The 22,042-nt window shown below is 43.0% G+C and overlaps 1 protein-coding gene and 1 long non-coding RNA gene across 4 annotated transcripts in view; one reads left to right on the plus strand and one right to left on the minus strand.

Moving 5' to 3' along the window:
* The window catches only part of LOC138184054 (uncharacterized), a 138,856-nt gene that overhangs the window by 82,252 nt on the left and 34,562 nt on the right, over positions 1-22,042 (plus strand). The window lies entirely within an intron of this gene.
* On the minus strand, positions 657-21,988 carry Dhc93AB (Dynein heavy chain at 93AB). The gene is given in 37 exon segments (XM_069121640.1): positions 657-1,064; positions 1,296-1,444; positions 1,516-1,872; positions 1,931-2,145; positions 2,234-2,361; positions 2,463-2,764; positions 2,937-3,218; positions 3,306-3,606; positions 3,893-4,447; positions 4,853-5,322; positions 5,388-5,691; positions 5,821-5,990; positions 6,054-6,350; positions 6,662-6,924; positions 6,986-7,335; positions 7,440-7,704; positions 7,972-8,448; positions 8,551-8,912; positions 8,988-10,864; positions 11,359-11,875; positions 12,418-12,982; positions 13,432-13,963; positions 14,266-14,511; positions 14,950-14,979; positions 15,270-15,418; positions 15,651-16,031; positions 16,093-16,364; positions 16,691-17,045; positions 17,310-17,627; positions 17,905-18,448; positions 18,839-19,106; positions 19,177-19,418; positions 19,705-20,132; positions 20,307-20,713; positions 20,920-21,185; positions 21,441-21,673; positions 21,751-21,988. Coding segments are annotated over 37 exon segments (13,443 nt in total). The 3' UTR covers positions 657-736.

Genomic DNA, 22,042 nt, shown 5'->3' on the forward strand with positions numbered 1-22,042 from the left:
GGATTCCATTCTCCGCTCGCGGAAGAAAGAGATCGTTTCTGCTTGCGCGCGGTTCGACGTTCCCGCGGAAAGGAAATCTAATTTCTCTCGCTAACACGATACAATTTTGATCCCGTGCCGCAATCTGAAAGCTTTTATGTCCCCGAGGTGGGCAAACCTTGTATCCTCTATGCGTTTTCACCTTTACAAGGCTCGCTCCATGCCGTTTTCCCTTCCTTTTCCTTTCTCCGACCCTTCGCTCCCTCTTTTCTGCCTCGTATATTAAATTGACCAACGTTTCGTACACGGTCCTGTTTTGTCTCTGGAGCCGCGAGTATCGATCCTTTCGAAGGGCAAACCTTCGAGGGACCTTTTGTTTCGCCGTATAACGGATAATTTCTTCCTCTTCCACGGATCACGGAATACTTTGTCCCTCGAACGAAACGGAAACCGAACGATCCACCGCGTCGATTTTCTATCGTCTTACGGTTTATTAACTCTCGGCCGATTAGCCCATCCCGTGATATCCTGCTTCGTTCGATAGGTCCTTCGAGATTCACGCTCGAATTATTCTCTTCTTTCTTCGCCGCAATTGCCCGGCCTGGTATTTATAGGAATGAATCGCTGTTTGGGGTTTCCTTTTTACGCGCCTCTACTAAAATCTTTTATTAAAAATCTACATCGTAAATTTTATTCACTCTCTCCTGTTCTAATTATTTATTCGTAGAAACTCTTGTCACCAGTATCTTACAAGTATTCAGGTTTGAAGCAACAACGCTACACCTGCCAACGTCCACTTTGCAGCCTTATCTTTGGTCTTCAAATTGAAAGTCCACACGTAGGTAGGTCCTCGAGTTCTCGTTTTATAAACAGGACACTCGTACATATTTCTCAAGTCCTGTTTATCTTGTGTAATCGCTCTTACGTTGATCACCGGCATCACAGGAAACAGTTCTTTCGGTTTCGAATCGACTAAAATGCCAGACTGCACGTCCCATCGTGCTCCCTCCATAAATATCCCATGAATATATGCACCGTCTCTGGGAGCTGTCCTGATATATAAAAAAGACAACAGTCAACGTTGACTCTTCGAAAGGGTGATAAAATGACAAAGAACTTGAAATAAGCAATTTTAAACATAATTGTCCGCGCAACGATCTCGTTCAGTTTCCGTTCCTTTTTTCTTCTGTCGTTTTTTACGAAGAACGGTTAAATAATTTAATGTATTAAAAAATTGTGCCTTGAAACGATCAGATCAACCAACTTAATTAATTGATAATTCTAAATTCCAAATAAATAAGATGAAATTCACGCACGTGAATTCCTCCTTGTTCTTCTTCGTCACGTCGCATTGCAAGCACATTTTATCAAGCGGAAGTTCCTGTCTCCTAGCTGTCGATTGCATGATGGCCGTGAGCAACGACTGAGGATTGAAGAATCCGGCCAACCAGACCGATGGTGGCAACTGAAACGATAATTCACTCGTAATAACGATAACTTTAACGTATCAGTTATCCTTTTGTTTCGCTATCTTACGACAAAGTCAGTGGACCACGTTTCCAATTCTCTGATCCGTAGTAACAGGTCGACAAACCAAGCTGCCAGTCCTAATAAAGACGGATAAGCCCTTTGAGCCCAAACAGGTGGCACTTGGTCAAGGAACAACGCGTTTTCCAAGTCCTCCATATCTGAAGTGATCGTTAGCTCTCCCTTCAGGCCTAAATCCAGTTCACGCAACGACCGTTTTATTTCCGTGGTCAGATGATTCATTCGTTCGCACTCTTGGAATGCTACGATCACGTACGGAGTCCTTTCTTCCACTTTGCCCATTATTTCGGCCATGTTGAACTCCTCTGGAAGTTTCTCCATTATTTCGTCCAGTATTTGCTTCACCTTTCAACACAGCGAAGTTATCGTCTGATGGTTAATATGGAACGGATTAAACGACTACCTTTTCTTCCCTGGTCACTGTTTGTCCTCCAGAGCTACCCGCGTCCCTCGGTTGCATCTCAAAGACGGTTTTAAAGAGATTTTCTGCAGTCATCGTTAAGAAACCTATTTCTGCATTTGGGTGTAGACCGTACAAATAGGGTGATTCGGCAGGCATCGCTTCGTCGATGTAGGCATGGTAACCGGCTAAATCTGTATTTGGTGGCGCTGGGAATCCTTTGTAATATTTAAATCGTTAATTGCTCTCCAATTACGAGAAGAACCATCGATAAAAATGCTCGAACTCTAACGAGAAACTTGTTACCTGGCGCTAAGTGCAACTCTCCGTCGACCAATTCGGGTTGCATTAATTCCTCGAGATAGGAGACACACAGCCTTCTGTCCCAGTCGTCGGTTATATGCCCGCCGTACATAATTTCGCCGAAAAGATACCTTTACGAATGTACACGAGTGCGTTATGAAAAGAATGGTGACAAACGACCGGTTAAAATTGTTCAGTGTGCTGAAAAATAACGAAAGAAATCGAGACGGACCTCAAATCCTCCCAAGGCACCTTCGACGTAGCTTCCAAATAATTGTACAACACGCTGACACTGATGTGAAGATCGCCTACGTTGAAGGGATAGATTTTATTCCAGCCCTGTGGGCCGAATTTCCGGCGCTCCGCGACCACCGCGTGGAAGTAACAGAGGGAAAATAGAATGGCCTTGAACTCTGCCTCCTTGCTGCACATCTCCAACGTCTCTTGGGTGAAATTGTCCAGAGCTTTGTGCAGATTCGCCTGCATCCCCGTGGGTGGTTCGTTCGTAATCTTAATGGACGACTCGAGGATCCCCTAATTAATCTTTCATTAACCTCTTAGTGTTTTACAGCATCAAATTCCATATCGTTGTGTCTCGAGCCGAAAACTCGGTGAACTTGCAGCTTTTTATACGCTCTCGTACTTTATCTCCTACGACCATATATTCGTACTCGAGGACACAACGATATTAAGCATAAAATGTTACTTGAGGAATGATGTGTCCTGCTGGTGTACTAGCCGGTTCCGCGCTCATGAACACCCTGTAATTCTCGTGCGAGCCCTCTGCGGCAATTTCTAATTTCTTTTCCAACAATGGTAGCCATTTTTTCACCAAATGAATATTCTGCAAAATCACCCAATGGCCGTTCTTCGCGGCCACGTCCATAGCTTCTTCTGCAACGGATTCCTGTCCCTGACCCAGCGACACGTTGTGGAAATTTTGATTATCCAACGTGTAACCCAAGCGACGACCCAGGTCCTCTACATCCTGATTAAATGAAAATTCATAGGTTTGCCAGGTGAAAGTTGTGGAACAAGGTGAATGCTTTTGTTCATTCCGGAAATGTTCCGTTACCTTCAAAGGATTCACGCCAGGAGAAAGGATAAAGAAGATGGGCGTAGAAGGGCTGGTTTCTTCGTAAGATTTTGCGAACTCGACGGTTCTACCTTCGATATACCTTGGACCAAGCTTCTCTTCGATGAATGCTGCGATTGCGTAGGTCATTCTATCGGGTCGCAGTGCCCTGAGCATGCACAGACGCTGAATAGTCGTTTTGTTCTTCCATTCCTGCGGGAATTTCTCTCGTTCCGGACATTCGCATTCCACCAACTTTTTCCATCTCTTTGCCGAAGTTTCTATGTCTCTGTCTAAATTGCTGCGCAAAAGAAACATCACCGTACGCAACCAGTAACGATATTTCCAAATTCTCAATATTTTGACTTGCGTTCGTTATTACGCTATCGTATTACTTTATTACGAAATAAAAATAAAAATAAAGCTATAATGCCAGCAATTAAATGGAACTAAATCGCTAACACTGATCGTTCAAAAGTTGAAATTTCTGATGAAATCTATATTCTCCAAATTTTTATTTGCATCATTACGATTTTTAACCTGTTACGGACGATTTAAGATAAAAGAGTACGTGAAATTTCGATTACCGAAATTCTTCTCTGCTAGCGAGACTCCTAATTCCACCCCAGCTGATATTGGAAAGGAAATCAACGGGGGATGTAACGTGCGGCGTGATGGGGAACCGTAAGAGGAAGTCCAACTCTGCTGCAGTCACCTCGTTCCTAGCGAGTAGTATCTGAAACGCCATCTGCGACGCGAAGATCAGTTTGTCGCACTCGAACAACCCTCTGCTAGTGTACATGAACACGGAATAGGTGATGCACTCGATCAGATTCTTCACTCTCGCGGACACGTCTGGGGCGGGATCGGCCTTCGAGATGGCTTTTTGAAACACCACGCTGAAAGCTTTCAAGGAAAATTGATAGATTGGATTGATGGTGTTCAGATCGTTCAGGATGAAGTAGAGGAGAGAAGCTCTGGCTGCCGCTGGTCGATACAATTCTCTCGCGGCGTCGATCTCACGGCTTGTGCCGCGGGCTTCCGTCACCTTCGACTCGATTTCTGCCGCGGTCCTCTTCGTCGTCTCCAGATTTTCCACCAACGATGTGTCCTCTAAAACGTTGCTGCCCGCTGAAGACAATCTGTCCACGAAATTGTTATTTTATCGTATCAAATCGAATTGTATTTCCATCGCTGTAAATCCTTTGAAATTCGCTCAGAAACAAGACGAAAACAAGAGGATAGAGGGGCTAACTATAGAATTCGAGTTCCCAACCTGTGTACCACTTTCTATAAGAAGATTAGAAGGGGGAATAGACGATAATGTTTCCTTTTTAATCGTAAAACGACAGTGAAACAAAGTAATCGATAAAAATATACTTATCGCGTTTTTATCGGTAATCTTGGTACATAATTATATAGAAGGAAGGGTCTCGGGTTATCTGGGTAATACGAAAGGGAGTGATGACTGAGAAAAGGTTGGGAAACACTGACGCTGAGAGCAAAGGAAATGGAAATTGTTGTGAAAGGTCGAACGAGCAACGTACCTCGATAAAAGGGAATCTTCCAAACTGTTGAGCGTAATCTTGAAATCGTTCTGCTGTCTGGTGAGCTCAGCCTTCAGCTCCTCGAGATCCGGTCGCTCGGCTTTCACTACCTCCGCTAGTAATTGATCCTCGAGACCGTCCCTCGTTACCGTGAAATTAATTAGAGTAGTTTGAGCCTGCATCTCGGGCTTGTAATGGGGATTAGCCAGCTTCGTGTGCAATAATAATCTGAACAGCGGATTGTATTCGACCTCCTTGTCGCCGATCTTAATCGCCCGACCCTTCTTAATCAAGTTTCTGCCTAACAGTGGATCCAACACCGGATCGACCGTTTCGCCGATGTTCTCGACGAGCACGGTCGACCCGGTTGCTAGACATTGCTCGATGACATCCAAGTAACCCTTCTGCCCGAGCCTAATGACACGAAGTTCCTCCCCGTATTTCTGCTTGATCCATTTAATTCCCTGCAGCTAAGGAAAAATAATGATGGAGATCCGAGTGACGTTAGGCGACCTCGTGACAGATAGACCTATACCTGAGGGTCGATCATTAAGGGCCATCGGTCGGAACTCGTCAGAATAGTTGCGTTTTCCGTCGACATCCTATCGTTTGGAAGTCCTTCGTTGTTCCACTTGGCTATCTGTGTGTCGTTCGTCAGTAACGACAGAGGGTCCAGCCCCTCCGTGATTGGAACCGTCGGTTCTACGTTACGTAAAAACGGTAGCCATTGCTTGTGTAGCAGATCCTGGCGAAATTGTTTCGTGAAACATCCCACGTAAGATATGAACGATGTCACCAGGAGAACGTCACCGGGTAGGGTGGACGTTTGTTGCATGAAACTTTAGAATTTTTTCTTTAAAGGATCTGTACAATAGTGTTCGTAAGTGTTAAGACGTCTACATTACCAAGCGCTTGAAACTTTTAGAATTTGTTAAATTAGCCATATATGGCTATAAATTTGGACGTACTTGGCTACGGAATCCGCCCATCGTATATTTTCCGAGGCCAAACCACCGACCAGCCTGTTAGCCAGAGCAATCGTAGCGTTGGTCGCGTCCGCCTCTTGTTGACACTTGAGCTTCTCGGACGTTGCCTGCTCGAAGTCCGCCGTCAGCTTCGCCAATTGCTCTTCCAACGACTGTTCCAGAAACAGCACTCTAACTAAACTTGTTCGGAATCACGTTTGACAGAGTTTACGTACAACAACTTTGCGTTTGATCACGCTTAACTTCTCCTGAGCAGCGGCCAAATCTGCGTTCGCCTGTGCTAACGCTTTCCTCTTTGGCTCCACGTCGCAGAACACCTCGTAAAACTTGATGATGTTGATCACCCAGGCACAGAGACCCGCAGCTGCCGCTGATTTCGATCTCACGAATTCTGGCTCGAATTCGGAGTCTTTCAGATACGGTTGGATCGCCTTGATTACTTCCGGATGTATATTTTCTTTGTCGTAGTTGATTAGGGAGTCCAAGAACGTGTCGACCTTCGCCATCATGATCTGAAGAAACAACGCGGATGAAATAATCTCACGCAAAGTGGTATAATTCGCTAAAACTCGCGGTGATTTTTTTCCTTCGTGATTTTCTCGCGTATTTCTGAACTTCTCCCGAGGCAAATTAGCTCGGAAAGTAAATTTTCAAAGGAATATGCAAAAGTAATAAAGAAAAAGACAGCGGTGATGGTGGACTAAAGATTTCCGGCCAAAAGATTTTGAGAAATCTTGATACCATAGTCCGTTCTATGCGTTTATAACTATCCAGCTTAGGTGTACGGTCGAGCACGAACTAGCGATGACCTTGTTCCAAGTACCTTGGCAGCCTTCCAGCTCCTGTCCTTGGGTATTTTCCCAGCTGGAGCTAAGAGAACCATTACAGCGGCAGTTACGTTCGTTACAACACCTGGTGGCGAACCAAACGACTTCAATTCCGTCAGATTCGCCTTGTTCAGTGTGTTCAGAGCCTCTTGGGCAGCCAAGAGAGCCGGTTCTGCCTTCATCAAGTCCACTTCGCAATCCCTCTGTTTCTTCGATACCTCTTCAGCTATTATAGCAACCTTCGACTCTTCCTCGTCCGCTATACGAAACACGAAACGTGAAATACAATCAAAAGGTAGTGGTTTACCTAAAGGATTTACCTATAGCCTTCTCCTTTTGTACTTTGTCCGTCTCGATACCAACAATGGCGATCAGAGCATCGGCTGCATCGTTCTTCTGTTGCAATTCTACCTCTTGCATCGCCAGTTTCTCTTTCAATTTATCCACCTGTACCGCAGTCGAACGAAGCTTTTCCAAACCGTTCTCCAGCCTAGCTACTCGACCACGAAGCTCGCAAGCCTTCGTTTTCAACAATCTAGTGTACAAACTGATCTGCTCGAGAAAGGACTTTGGTGTGGTATAGTTGTATCGGCGCTCGCTGGCCAAATAATGTCTGCTGGCTGCGTTGACGGTCGTGTGAGCGTGGGCCATAAATTTCGCCGCAGCCTCCCTGCATCGAAAGCATCCGTATATTTATTGCTCAGCATCCTCTCCGCTATTGAAGGCGCGTACCACGCGTTTCAGGGGCGTCCCGATCGATATTCTCCGCTCTACCTGTAATTTTCCGGAAGTTCGTCTAACTCCTGCAGAAACCTCTTCGACACAGACATCAAAGCTTCTTGCGGCCATTCGTGGAACCAGTTTATCGCCGTGCAATTTATTATGGCCGGGAATTTCCTCGAGCGAATCCTTAAAGTGGATCCGACAGGGGAGAAGCAGAGAACTATCCGAAGCTGGCGGCGCACCCGGTCGATGAAGAACTTCCAACAATTCTCGCGGGTATCTAACATACCAGCGCCCTTCACCTCGTTACGAACTCCTGCGACCGAGTATATCGATCGTCGAAAAATACTTTAGCGAATTAAATCGTACGAATTTTATGTACGTGATAATCCTTATTGTAAAAAGATAAAAGTAAACGAATGACTTAAGCTTAATGACTTTCGAACGTGCTTCGAATAGAAAGATTTGGAGTGGTTTAAAGAAAAAAAAAAGAGAAAAAAGGAACGAGTCGAATCACAGGGATTTTGAAGTTGATGATTCTTGTTCCGGAAGAAAAAACAAACAACCCGAAATATTCATCGACCTGCTATTATGTTCTCCACTTCGTCCTCGGCAAAGAGATCTGGAACCTCGCCAGAAGCAAGCATGTCGTTGATCAGCACGAGGAATTGTTCGTTCGCCACTTGAGCGTCGGTCATCAAAAACACGATGCCCAGATTCTTCAAACCCGACTTGTTATACAGAACAGCGAGCTCCAATTTCAGATCGACGATTCCATAACCCTTCTTCAACTGAATTTGGAATACCTCCAGCGAGCTTATGAAAGCAGCCAATCGTGACAAGCTTTGTTTGCCAGAACCTCCCACACCGACGAGGAGAGCGCTGCCTCGAGGCGACTCCAAGATCCTGTTTATCCGGCACACGTGCATCATGGCGTCCTCGAACAGCACCAGATTCATAGCAGCTACCAGATCGTTGTAGCTGACCATTGCTTCCGATAGCAATCGATGCAGAGTCGCCCAGTCCTTCACCGGCATGTACTTTGGCTCTCCGACTCCACCTTGCAATATAACAAATTTATTCAACTTTTTCTTTCTCGTGGCGTGTTTGAGATCCAAGTGGTACGCGATTTTTAGCGAAATATTTCCAAGTATTTGCGCACCTGCAAAATGACAGTAGATATTAGGTTTCTCCAAAATGGCGCCCTCGTCAATTTCCTCCACGTTCTTCTTCAAAATATCCAATTGTAGTTTAGAAAAGCTCTCTATGTCCTTTTCATCTGTAAGCTTATCTCCGTAAACGCGATGCGTCTCGTGGAGCCATAATCTGATTAAGTCTATAGAAGACTGTAGACACTCGTTCCCACTGAATAATAATCCTTGAAAGCAGTTAGATAAGTCACGAAGATTGAAGATATAATGGAATTTCACTGCTGTTGGGAGGAACATTTGAGCGCAACGATGATGCAGCTGAATCGACGCTTGAACAATGCTGTTACACATTTCGACGACAGAAATGGGAAACCTATGAAATGCATTAATTACATTGCATTAATTGCATTAATTACGCTTCATACAATAATTTATTTTCGAAGCTTACCTGTGTTCCATGTTGGACAAATGCTGCCTCAAGATAGACGAATAAATAGTCGTCAACGAATCGCTGTTAGGAAAACTGACCGCAAACACGGAAAAGTGTCTCTGCAGTCTAGGATTTACGGTGAAAGACCCAGCCGTAGGATTCATACAGCTAACGTATTGACAGTTGTGAATATCTTTCAGAGTTAGCTTCGTTCTATCGTACCAGTGACCGTAATCCAAATGCTGACGGATCAAAGTATGCGGTTGGACAGTTCCATAAGCGTCAACTTCTGGCATATTCAAATCATCGATGAAATACACCAAAGCTTTATTTCCAGGTGGGCCATAATTTCTACCAGCTTTCTTCTCCAGAGACTTCTCCAGAATCTTCTGCAGCATCTCCGAAGAAGTGTAAAAATTAAAGGGTACATTGGATACTGTGTAATTTTCAGGTAACTGTAGAAGTTTCTCTGCTACGAGAACAGTCTTCCCGCAACCAGCTGTTCCAACTAACATCACTGGATGTTTCTCGGCCATTAATAAATCTAAGAAGTACCTAATTCGAATAGACTCCGCAGTGTAAACCAAAACAGCTTGCAGAGGTAGTTCAGGGTCCAATTCGAACTTTGGCAAACGCTGAGACCACGGAACAAAGTTCTTTGTCTCAGAGTCTATATAATAATCAAACACGGTACCTTGCGAGGGAAACTTAATCTGTTTAAATTCATTTGTCCACCACTTACTAAATTCCACGCGATAATCTATCGTTTGATCTTGGAACATCGAGGAACCAAAAGCCCAAACAGCAGCGAAAACAAAGTAGAGTTCATAATGTTCCTTCAAAAAATCAGCGGAGGTTAATTCTGGCTTGAGAAGACAGTGAAGAAGATGACATAGCATCTGTACGTGCGCCATATCTGCGATCGGTGTTATCTTTTTGAATCTTGTTCTTAATGTTTCCAAGCAAGCAGGGATGTACTTGTCAAATAACATAACCAAATTGGATTTTTCAATTGGCGACGTTCTTTTCTCCACCCAGCTCGTGACGTAAGGGTTCCAGCCTAGATCCTGAGGATTGATATACAAAATCCCCGCTCTAGATACGGTAGCTGGAGTAGCTGTTCTCAAATTAGAGATCTCGAAGAGCAGCCTCATTACAGGAGTCAAAGCTATTCTCTCGTTACTAGCTAAAGTCAGAACCTTGTTATCGTCCATGACAGTGTTCAATGACTCGATCCACATGGGATCGATATCGCCATCTAAAACTATCCACTTAGGATTCTCTCCGCCTAAGTTAGCCTGTTCTCTCATAATAACCGAGAACAAGCCATCCTTCCATTCTCTGGTCGCTGGATTAATTATTCCAAATAATTCGTCATTCGTCACAGCTTTCGGATTCAAATCGTTGTATACAGGCTTTCTCTTCATGTTCTGATATGTTCTAAACAACGACTTCCAAACTTGAGTCTTTCCGGATCCTGCAGTTCCCACGATGAAAACCGAGTGCCGTACTTCTAATAATTCCTCCAGCTGAACGACTTTGAGGATGAAGCCGTCTTCTGGTTGCAGCATCAAATCAGCTGCTGCCTGTTTAACCATCTTCTCGAATTCCACGTCGCGTTTTCTGGGAACGTCCAAGGCGGGGAACAGGTCGGCTATCAAACCCATAAACACAGGCAGATCGTCGGAAACCACTTTGGGAATGTTGAAGTCTCGAAGAGCTCTCATGAGCACTTGTTCCTCCGGTCTGCCGGGGTCACCCCTCTTCAGACTTCCGGCGACCACGAGGACTGACTTTATCGCGCGCAATCCCCAGTCATAATGGTCCTGCTTTGATAACAGCTCCTTGCATAGAGTATACAGCGTAATGAACTTTCTCGCTAGAACTCTCGCATCCTGTAATTTCGAGAACCCTATTTCGTATATTTTTAATATTATAGAAAGATTAGAGGATGACCGGTGAGACGGTAGAGGGACAGGGGAAGTATATGCAGAGTTGAAGAGATAAAAATTTAAAAATTTTCCTTCGTGTAAGAAATATCTTCTAAGAGATCTTTCTAAGATCTTTAAAAAGTAACGTTGAAAAACTGTTATAAATAGAACTTCGTTACTTTTGAAGTAGACCATACGTGTACACGTGTATTCGAATAAATTTTGTTAATGGGAGCGGTACTAATATTTACTTTTGTATCTGTAACATGGAAATGTTGCACAATCGTATTTTCCTTGCGTAAATTCGTAGCTTAACCAAAGTTCGTAGTTGTAGGAATCACACGAATCAAAGTACACGTGAAATAATACAAAAGGTGCATAGGTCAAAGTATAGACGTAGCTTTGATACACGCGTACACGAATTTATTTAATATAACATACAAAACCATGATTCCTACCTGGAATCCCTCTGCCACTAACATAATCTCGCAGATGAGTTCAAAATCGGGGACTACCATGGCACACGGTCGAAATAAGGCTTTTAAATTCTCCGGTAATTCTGTTCGTCCTGCGTAACCTGGATTCATCGTGATGAATATACCGACCGTTGGTTCGAGGCCGATTATTTCTCCCATGAAGTTGAATTTCTCTTTCTTATCTCGAATGGCGTCCTGAATCGATTTCACTTGGACAGCTACTACGGAGAGTACTTCGACCGTGATTCGGTTGAACTCGTCGAAACAACCCCAGGCGCCAGTTTGAGCTAATCCTTTATAGATGTTGCCGCAGGATTTGTAGTCCATCTGCTCGGAACAGTTGAACACGTAGACCATTATGCCGAGAGCTCTGCCTAGATCTTTGGTGGTTTCGGTTTTTCCAGTGCCCGCTGGGCCTGCTGGTCCACCACCCATTATTAAATGAAGAGATTGGGTCAGGGTTATGTAACATCTATCCGTCAACGGTGTTATGACCAATCTGCATAGAAGAGAAATGATTTAGTGGGAATTAGGAAACTTTTAAGGAATCCTGTCTAATTATAATTATTAATTCTCATGTTATTACAGTCCAGTTACTATTTGGACTGTTGAGAAGCCACGTCGATCTTCTCCGTAAATTGAAAAGTATAGATACTAATCGTGCACTTATGTATCTAATTAAAAGATTAAAAAAGAAATGTGGAGACGATCAATTCGAGCTTCTCAGGCACCGTTGTTTTTTTTTTTTTTTTTAATCATTTATGATACTTTTCGTAGCGTTTATGGGAAAATATTAGCCTATTAACTGAATCGATCTTTGACAAGACACTTCTATGATTACTCAATTAAAAATGAATAAAGAAAAATCGATTTTATCCAAGGAATTGAAAATTCAAACGACGAGTAAAATATGGAGTGTATAAAGAACAGTAACGAGCAATATTTTAACGCAAGTGTCAATGAACCAGTCGCTAGATTCCATAATCCCTACTGCGAAAATTAACAGAGATGCAAGGGAGAGGAGACGAAGAACCATCGGACCTGGGAGTATTTCCCAAGTATTCGTGAGAGTATTTAAACTGCGCGTCGCAAATATTAGCAAAGCAATCCTTCTCCTTTTCGTCCCAACGATGGCGAAGTTGACTCTGCCATTGGAACGCCTGCGACGTCTCCACCTTGGACTGCACTAGCTTCGCCACCACGTCTCGAGAATGTACATCGATAGTGCAGATCGTCATCACCTTTTGTCTCTCCTGTTTCGTTAGCTCTCCGATCAATAGCGTGATCAGTGTACTTAATTGAGAGATCTGTTTCTTTAGATAGTCTTTCAGAGAATTATCGTAACCCTCTTCCAGTCTGGCGAACGCGATGTTCACCTCAGTCGTCCACCAAATTTGCGTTCCACAGAGAGAAACTTGAGCTGGATAGTCGAACAGCCATTGTTCTCGGGACTTCTCCTCGTAAGTTATCACAGCCTCGCTGAAATAGTATCTTATTGTGACTCTCATCGCTTGTTGCAGGCGATTTAACCATGCCTCCACTGCGCCCTCGCAGCTCATCTCGCAATTTGCGAATTCCACGTACTCCCCATCTTTCGCGAACATACCTTGAAACAGGAGTATTTCATTGCATAAAATGTATGAAAAATTAAACGTTTTGGCATAGTATATTTTAATTTGTCGCGGCTCCCAGGGCGAAATATATAATAGTTGCGTGGCAGTCCATGTGTTCGAAAGATACGAGACTTCTGCACAGCACAAACTAATAAAGGTTTGTTACTATAAAAATATTTAGTCGCACGTGATACGCGCAGAGAAGATCAGTGGTACGCTTAGAGTTACAGACGAAATTTTTTGAGGCAAAAAGCTTCACGACTATCGTTCTATGATAATAGTACCTCCCAACATATAGATCTATGAAGGATCGAACGTGCAGTTGAATGAATATGTACTTAAAGTCTCTTTACAATTTATAGTATAATTTATATTATAGTACGTTTCTCAGACGAAGAATTTCCGAAAAATCAACTTTTATTCCTTGCAGAGGGCGACTTACCCAATACGCGTTTTGGCGAGCCAGCAGCCGCGTCATCGAATTTCAATCGAGCCATGGAGTCGAATAGTTTTGTCAGATGCTTGGCCACGATCTCCGGCTGATTTCCATTCGACAAAATATCCAACAGATCGCTGGACGAAACGAAGTAGAATCTCGGGAACGCGAGACGCTTCGTTTCCAAATATTCTGCCAAGGCTTTCTCGCAGAGAACCAATTCCTTTTGGAGGATATCGAGAGAAGACACCAGGCCTTCTCTGTTCGTTGCTTGCACAACGTTTGGCGTCTTCGCTAGTTCCTCTGTCATTTGCTTGAATTCCTTGTCGATTCGATCGAACCTCTCGGCATCCACTGGCAATTGTCTTCTTATATCTTCCGAGGAGGTGAAGATGCTCTCAAGGTGCATCCAGGTTCGTTGCACCTCGAACCAGATTGTAGTAACTTGATCGGCGATGCTCAGCTTTCGTTGCCAGCTGGAGACTTCTTCTAGGAAGTGAGCGATGAACTTCGAAGTGATAAGGTTTTGTAGCTGGACCTATGAAAAGCAAACAAGGTGGCCCTAATCGAGTCGACTTTCTTCAAAATCGATCGCACTGTGCCTTGACTCGCTGTAATATCTTTCCGAACTCTCATCGTCGAATCGTTCGTGTCTCTTTAAATTTTCACCAAGTACGATTTCTGCTGATTTAGACTACGTAAAACGAATCACATTGTGCAAATCTAACTGACGAGTGCGATAAAAATCAGTTCTGTAATTTGTTCAAAAGTCACTAAATTTCTGCGATTCTTGCAACATTCGTGCTCGAGTGCGTAACAAGCGATCCGTGTAGAAAGTACCTGGTTCTCTTCCAACGTTTCGATCAATTCCTCGCTGGCTCTTATTAGGGTAGCGCCAGTTCTAGCGTGAATTTCTTTCTCGAATTCCATTTTCGACCAGGTGGCGTTCAATTCTCTCATGTACTTTTCCATAGACATTTCTTTCACGGCTTTGTCCACGATGTTCTTCACTTCTTCCTCGCACTCGTGAAGATTTAGCTCCAGAAGATCGGCCAACGTGGTAGACTCGTCCATAACGAATCGTACCTAAACGCATTCGTCTTTACCGGCTATGTCTCTAAATATGTAGCATTATAATTATGAATATCGTGTATCATTATGAATCATGTATGGTTTAACATTATATATTATCGCGAACGTATTTGAAATTTATGCAATGTGAGCATTGACGAACAATTTGAAGAAATAAACGTAAAGCCAGGTGTACGAAGAATTAAACGTTTCGAATGCAAAATCAATTTATTCGATGAAATATATACAGTGACTAGTACATAGAACGAACAAAAAACGATGACAAAAATATGGTACAAATTATTTGATTACATACATACGTGATACATGCACTGATGAGTAACTAATAATGCATTTATTGATTAATCGTGACGGTGGTTTGAATATTCGTGCTTAAAAATTTTGGAAATAATTATTTAGAGAACAAAGTGCCAGTATTTACAGTGGACTTACGGTCATTTCTGGAGTCATGTCGCCCAGTTTCTGCAACACCGATAGCGTATATACAGCGGTGCAACTAACTCTAAACATCTTGGTGAACTTTTGTAAAAATATGCTAATCTGAATCCTTATATATAACTATCTTTCGTATAAAATTCATCAAAAACTTTTTCACGTACAATGATACAAAAAGTTCTTACAAAAAATATATATATATATGTAAAGTCTTTCATAAAAATTAGATATCATGTAAAACGTAATATAAAACGTATCTAAATCATTTTCAATCCTTTTCGTAAACCTATTCTTCGTTTCTTAACCTCCGCCGATACCTTGGTGCTATTCATTAATTGCCTCCAATGTCTTTCCCTTATAGCTGGATTCTGGAGTTCTGCTACGGCCCTCAAGGACGTCAACATATTCTTCACGGTTGCCTCCAATGATACGAAAGTGTCCCACGATCTCATTTCCTTGTCCAGGGCTAATTCATTGCAATTAGTATATTAAAAACACGTTTGAAGATAGCTTACTCGTTTTAGTAACAAACGACACGGGTTTCTAATATTTCAAGAGAACGTTCAACGCAAAACAGAAGTAAAAAATCAGGCGTGACGACAACTATTTTTCCATATTTTGCACAAACACGAGATATCTTTTAACGTGATAAAAATGCAACTGAAAGAACACGGTAGAGTTAATATCGTGTCACCAACCTCGTATCTCCTTGGAAAATTTCTTGCACTCGATGTCCATGTTCTCTACGTCGATTTTTCTCCAAGGCGTAGTCTTCCATCCTTCTATACAGCTTCTAACGATATTCACGTAGTCCCATAGTTGCTTCAACATCTTCAACTCTCTTCTACATTGCTTCAACACTTTGAATTCTGGCACCATAACTTCGAACAACGATGCAGACTCTTGGATGTCTTTCATTTGACGTTCCAACATCAGAATCTCCTTGTGTCCTTCGTCTAACAGTTCGTAAGGATTCGAACAATCGTGTTTGAAGAAGGTGTAGCGCCGAAAAGCTTCGCGGTAGTGAGTTATGGTCGTGTCGAACGCGGAGATTCGTCCTCGTATTCTGGACACTTCGCCTGTTTTGTTTCGTACAAAATTAGCAGCTGTCCTAATATCTACGAATGTAGATGTATGTACCTGCTTGCAGGGGTGCCACTTGCTGTTTAACCATAAGCGCCAGTTTCTTCGTATTGGACCATTGCTCGGGCAGTTCTTGAAGCAGAACGTTTACTTCCTCTGGGATATCCTGATCGTAAAATTTCAACAATTCGATCGTCTCTTCCAACGGCTGGAACATTTCATCCGTAGTCGGTTGCCTTTCTTTCACTTGCAAGAGATAACCCATCACGCTAACGAGTCCGACGTAGTCACCTGGTTGTATTGGTTGGAGCAAACCCTCGTCTGCTCGTCTATGAATAAAATATACATTGAAGAATCCATCGAAAAGCGGCTCCTTCCTTTTTCCTTATATTGGCTCTCTGGGTAGCCATTTTTACTCTTTCGGGAAATTTCTCAATTTCAGAAAAATATGAAAGCCAGACGTTCCTTCTACGTCTGATCGAAGGAAAGAGGACAATCTATAGAGACAAATCAAAGTAGCCAAGTACGCAAGTAGCCCGAGATTATCGAACGTGCAACGAATATCGTGATTGCCAACATAGCTATCGATCTACAAACAGTTGAAATCGTTCTTCGTTTGCTCGTATAAAGAATGGTAACTCGTAAGAGAAAACACCTTATAAACGATCCCAAATCCGAGAGGCTGCTGGTAACGCGATCGACCAGATGTCTCTTGAACATGCTGGACCATTTGCAGACCATGTTCAGCACCGACTGTCTGAAGGGTCTGAGGTTTACCCTGAACCAGCCACAAAACACTTTCGATGGTTCCATTTCCTCGATCTCGAGATAGAGGCCCTCGTAAAGGTCGATTTGCTCGCGGAATTGCTCCATTTTCGGCGGTGACCGTGTCGGCCCCTTGGGATCCTGCACGGCCACCATCTCCATTTCCTCCATCGTCAATTGTCGGCTATACTCGAGAAACTGTTGCATCACCATGTCTCTATCGTCTAACCAGAGATAGGCGTATCCTGATAAAATAAGACGACAAAGAACGAGGGTGGATCATAGAGTAAACCAAACGTAGAAACATTCTCTGATGTTCGTTGATTCTATTATAATTCGTAGGCAGTAGATTTTTATACGTTTGTGAAAGGTTTGAAGATGTACAATGCGTATTGCTATTAGTAAATTATTGTTATTAGCTATTAGCCTGCATTTTACTATATTTTATGTATTTTTTCCACATTACGCAAATTCTATGCATTTAGATTAGTATTTCGTGGTATTTATACCTTCGAAGTTGCTGCAGAATTCGGTAGCTTCCTCCACCGCGGTCGAAACGTTATTCATAATTTCATTTTTCATCCCTTTTATATCCGGATCTTCCTCTAGTTCTTTGCTGTATCCTATGGCATCTCTTTTTAATCGTGGCACCAGTGCAGCCATCCCTATGATATCGTTCAAAAGTGCCAAGATTAATTGGTCCAGTCCATCCGGATCGTCAGGTTCCAATGAAGGCACGTAATAGAGATCGGGTTCCCTGAGTTCTAACTTCGCTTCTAATAGCGGCTCAGTTTCTTCATTGGAATCCATATTGTCTACCAAATACCCTGATACGAATAAAAGGGAAAAAGAAATCTCTTTTACGGTTAACAGAATCAGAAGCAACGTACTTAAATAGAATCATGACAATACAGAAGAAACGGTTATAAAAAAATCTGTGCGTAAAAGTTTATTTAGCTCTAAAAATTGCAGACCACTGATTCGCCGATTGCCATTAATCGACTAAAACAGGAAATTTAAAGAGATTTCATAATTCGAGAATTTAAAGAAACCACAACGAAAGCCTGAAACAATAATTGTACGAAAAATGGAGAGCCCATTCACCTAACGAACACCCTACAGCCCTTCGAAGGGACTCCATCACGATCCTATCGATGTAATCTACGTATTTTTGCCACGGTTCCTCCATTTCGTCGGAAACTTGAAAAAGCAGCCTGTTCTCTTCCAACAACGAATGAATCTGTTCGGCAGCCCTCTCGACCTCGCCGTAACGTCTTGATACTTTTTCTGGCCGCTCGTCGAACGACAATAAAGCGTCCTTACGACGATCCTTCCTCTCGATGAGAGGCGTCCTCGTCCAGGCGTCCAGCACCGCTTTGATCTTCTCGGCGTTCGTCTGGGTCGATTTGATTCGCTTCCAGAGCCCCTCCACGAGTTCACCCAATTCCACGATGTACTCCAGAACGCCGTCCGACTTCCAGCATAATTCTGTTTCTCCTCGAGACACCAACGAATCGATCCTAGTTATCTCCTTCTCGATCAGCTGGAACTCCACTCGCCTGGTCGTCTTGCACACGTTGTTGTACGAACACACCGTGGCTGCTAGCAGCGTGCGGAACTTTCGGAACGTTTCGACGTTCTCCGACACCTACATATCGAAGACTATTAAACCACCTTAACTTGTCACACTTATTGGCGAATTTTATTTGTAGTATTATCAATTAATTGCGCGGTTCGTCCAAGTGTTTATCGATTTTAATTATTATCGCAAGAATGAATTACTAATTAACAGTCTCTCTTATTTATACATTGACAGCGAAAAGAGCTGAACGACAAAACTGCTCCCAAATGTTTCTCTTTTACACGTGCCAATTCTTTAGTTTTTTCAAATAGCAATTTTATTATGCCACGCTACACTGCGCTACACGCAACAGCTGTAACAATGTCATTGTGCAGTTAAATCAGGTTTTGCCTAAATACTTTGCTGTGGTGGTATACGTGTAGGGATACATAGGAGAAACGTCAAGTGGATAGATACCTTTATTGCCTCTTCGGGAATGTCTGATCGAGACATTTGCTTCAGATAGTTCACTTCCTTTAAAACACACAAAAGCTGGGGATCAAAGTTGAGCAGTAACGTGGAATCCTTCTCGCGATAGAGAATATTGCGATTCAGTCCAATATCGACTGCGTCAGGTACGGTTCGTGCCCATTCCGTGAACAATTCAGTCTCCTTATCCTTAAAGATCTGGATAAGCCTTTCATAACGTTTTTCTATATTCTGGCCCTCTTCGCTGTTCACTATTCTATGATCGGTATAATTATTTTGTAATTAAATTGTTCTATCAAATATAAATCTCTATTTAAACAACTTACGGATGTTGAATAGCTTTGAAAGATTGAACGGGAAGATCGATGCGTTGTCTGAGCATGGTGATAAATGTCAAAGCCGCGGCTAAAGGTGGAAGATTAATTAGAGCGCCTCTAGTGCCACGATTAAACAGAACTTCGACTACAGTCAGCTCGACGTTCAATAGATCCAAAATTCTGGTGTAGCGATTTGCGAACTGTTTGCTTATCATTGGCCTGTCTAGCACCGTTCCAACGATATTTATCAACTGAAACGAAGAACTTGTAAGAATTTTAGTTGTTAAAATTATCGTACAAAAATTAGTTTTTATTTGTTATAAAATATATTTGTTTTTATTTGATGTTATGCGACTGTCGCATCTAGAAACTGAGGAAATTTCGAAGATCGTTATTTTTGAAATTTGTTTATTTCGAACTCTTCGTTTTATTACACTGTGAAAGCAGATCGATAGAAGAATTGTAGTTTTTTGAAAAATGGCCCGTTCCTCCTCCACTTATCCTACCACAGTTGTCCAAGTCTACCATATACGGTACCTTGAAAACGCTCTCGAGGTTGCCGCAATCGTCGAAAGCCTGGCAAAGAATGGCTGCCAATTTACAATCGAGATCGGTGATGGACTCGTTGAACTTGGCACAGTCTACGGTGAAAGATTCGTCGTCTGGCTCGAGCGCGTCGTTTGCCCGCACCGTGAAAGAAACGAACAGCTGCTGGAACTCTTTGTACACGTTGACGATCCTGGTGCTAAGGGATCGGCCGAGAATCCCGCCGATTTCTATCTTTTCCAGCTTGGAAAATTCCATCACGGTGTTAAATAGCCACTCGATGTCGCTCAGCCGTTTCAAGAAAGCATCCAGGCGAGCGAAAACGGCGCTGGAATTGAAGGTCCACGGTGGTGCATCGGGTTTCATCGCTGGCATGTCTTTCCTAAGTTCGAATTGTCGTTTGAACTCTTCCAAGACGCCTGCAAGAAAGAGCGTGTAATGCTTTTGATCTACAAAGTCTCCGAAAGAGACGAAAAATTAATTGGGAACAACGTTAGAAGTAAAATTAAAAGAGGCTTGGAAGTTGAAGAAATGGTATCGCCATAGAAAGATAGTGCTCGAATGATGAGAACGATCTTCTGATCGATTCTAACCTCGAGATATTTGCACACGCTGTAAAGCCTCGTCGACGTCGCTCTGGAAAATAGAGGTTGGGTCGAGGAATCGACGAGCCTCCTGTATCAACAGGTTGGAAATCTGTCGAAACATGATGATCACCTTGGTGGAGCTTTGATAGTAGCTAGATTTCGACCAGGCTAATCCGACCGAGTGTATCAGCGTGGCCATTAGCGGCTTAGCCTCGGAGAAGTCGACCTCTTCGACCGCTTTGAAACACTTGGCCAATGGAGATAGATACAGAGATATCTCTTTCGCCTCTGCCATCGAGGATACCACGTTATCGAAAAGGGTGCGAAAACAGGGGAAATAGGCGCTGTCTGTCGTTTCCAAAATGCTCGCCATTTTCTTCACGCGATCCTCTTGCAATTGATCGTAGATATATCTGGAAAACGATCCTTCTTCTATAATAATTAACCTTTGGATACTGTAATTTGTTAGACTTGGAGAATATTGTTACCCTACCGCTCAGCTTTCTTACATTTTTCGTGTCTGATAGAAAAAATACTTATTTTCAACTTTTTTATCAGAAATAAATAAATGCCGGGACGACGAAAACGTTGTCATAGATGGATACTCGGTATCCTCTACCTTAAATTAGCTAGTCTCGTGGACCAATAGTCAAGCTCGACATAGGGGGTGGGATTTTGACCATTCTCAAAAGCTGCGCCAGATTCCTGAGTGACAACGTCGTTCACCAAGTAGGCCCACTTTATCACGACACCCTCGATGGCGCTCTTCAAATACAGATCGACAGCTTGGGGGCCTTCTGTTCGCACCAGCTTCTCCACTTCCGTTGCCCTCTCCATTCCGGCTGGCATTGGGAGCACCGTTCTGCCGTTTACCTGGCCTTTCACCTGTATTTCGACGGAAAACATTCGTACAATTTTGTACTGCCAACGCCATTGTTGAATCTACCATTTCGAATCTAAATATACAGCATGTCCCTTGTTCTTTCTTCCTGATTTTCTCCAAAATGAAACAGAAATAAATTAATCTTATCGATATTCTACACGCTCCCGAATCTCTGACCTTTAAATCGAGGACACCCTGTATAAACTGAGAACACGCGTATGAAAACTAAATCTTTACAGAAGAAAAGGAAAGTTTACTTGGTACAGAGTACCGCGAAGAGAATGAACGTGTCTACAGATGTCCTGAATCGCGACGTCAGGCAAATCCTTGTGATTCTCTGCTTTGCTCAATAGGGGCGCGAATAAATTGTCCACCAAAGTAGCTAATTGATCGACAACTCGAGACGACAAATCCCCTAATATCAGCATCGATGAACAAACTTCTTTCTCCTTGGATAATGGCGCCTGTTCTATCTTCACGACGTAAATACCTGAATAGCGATCGAGAATAATTTTCAAGAGTTTGCTTTAGGCGGATATTTTGGAAAGTTTTCATTATCGTACTCACCTTTGGTTCTCTGACATGGTATAGGGAACGAGGTTGAAGCCACCAATTGCGCGTTCGGTGTCAAAGCTACAAAAAGAGCAGCTGGCAGAGGATTATCAACAAAATCCAGCACAGCGTTTCTGTATTCCTCCGTGAGGAGTAATCTGGCCCACTTCTCCGGCTTCAGTTTCAGCGACTTCTGCACGAAACCACCGATGTACTCCAAACGAAAATCCGCCGGTCCATCGGGAGTAGCCATTTCTACTTATACAAATTTCACATAAGTTATTTAGATTCTCAGTTTATACGTTTA

Source organism: Bombus flavifrons, chromosome 10, assembly GCF_040668555.2.
Source record: "Bombus flavifrons isolate JBK064 chromosome 10, iyBomFlav1_principal, whole genome shotgun sequence".
Taxonomy (NCBI): Eukaryota; Metazoa; Arthropoda; class Insecta; order Hymenoptera; family Apidae; genus Bombus; species Bombus flavifrons.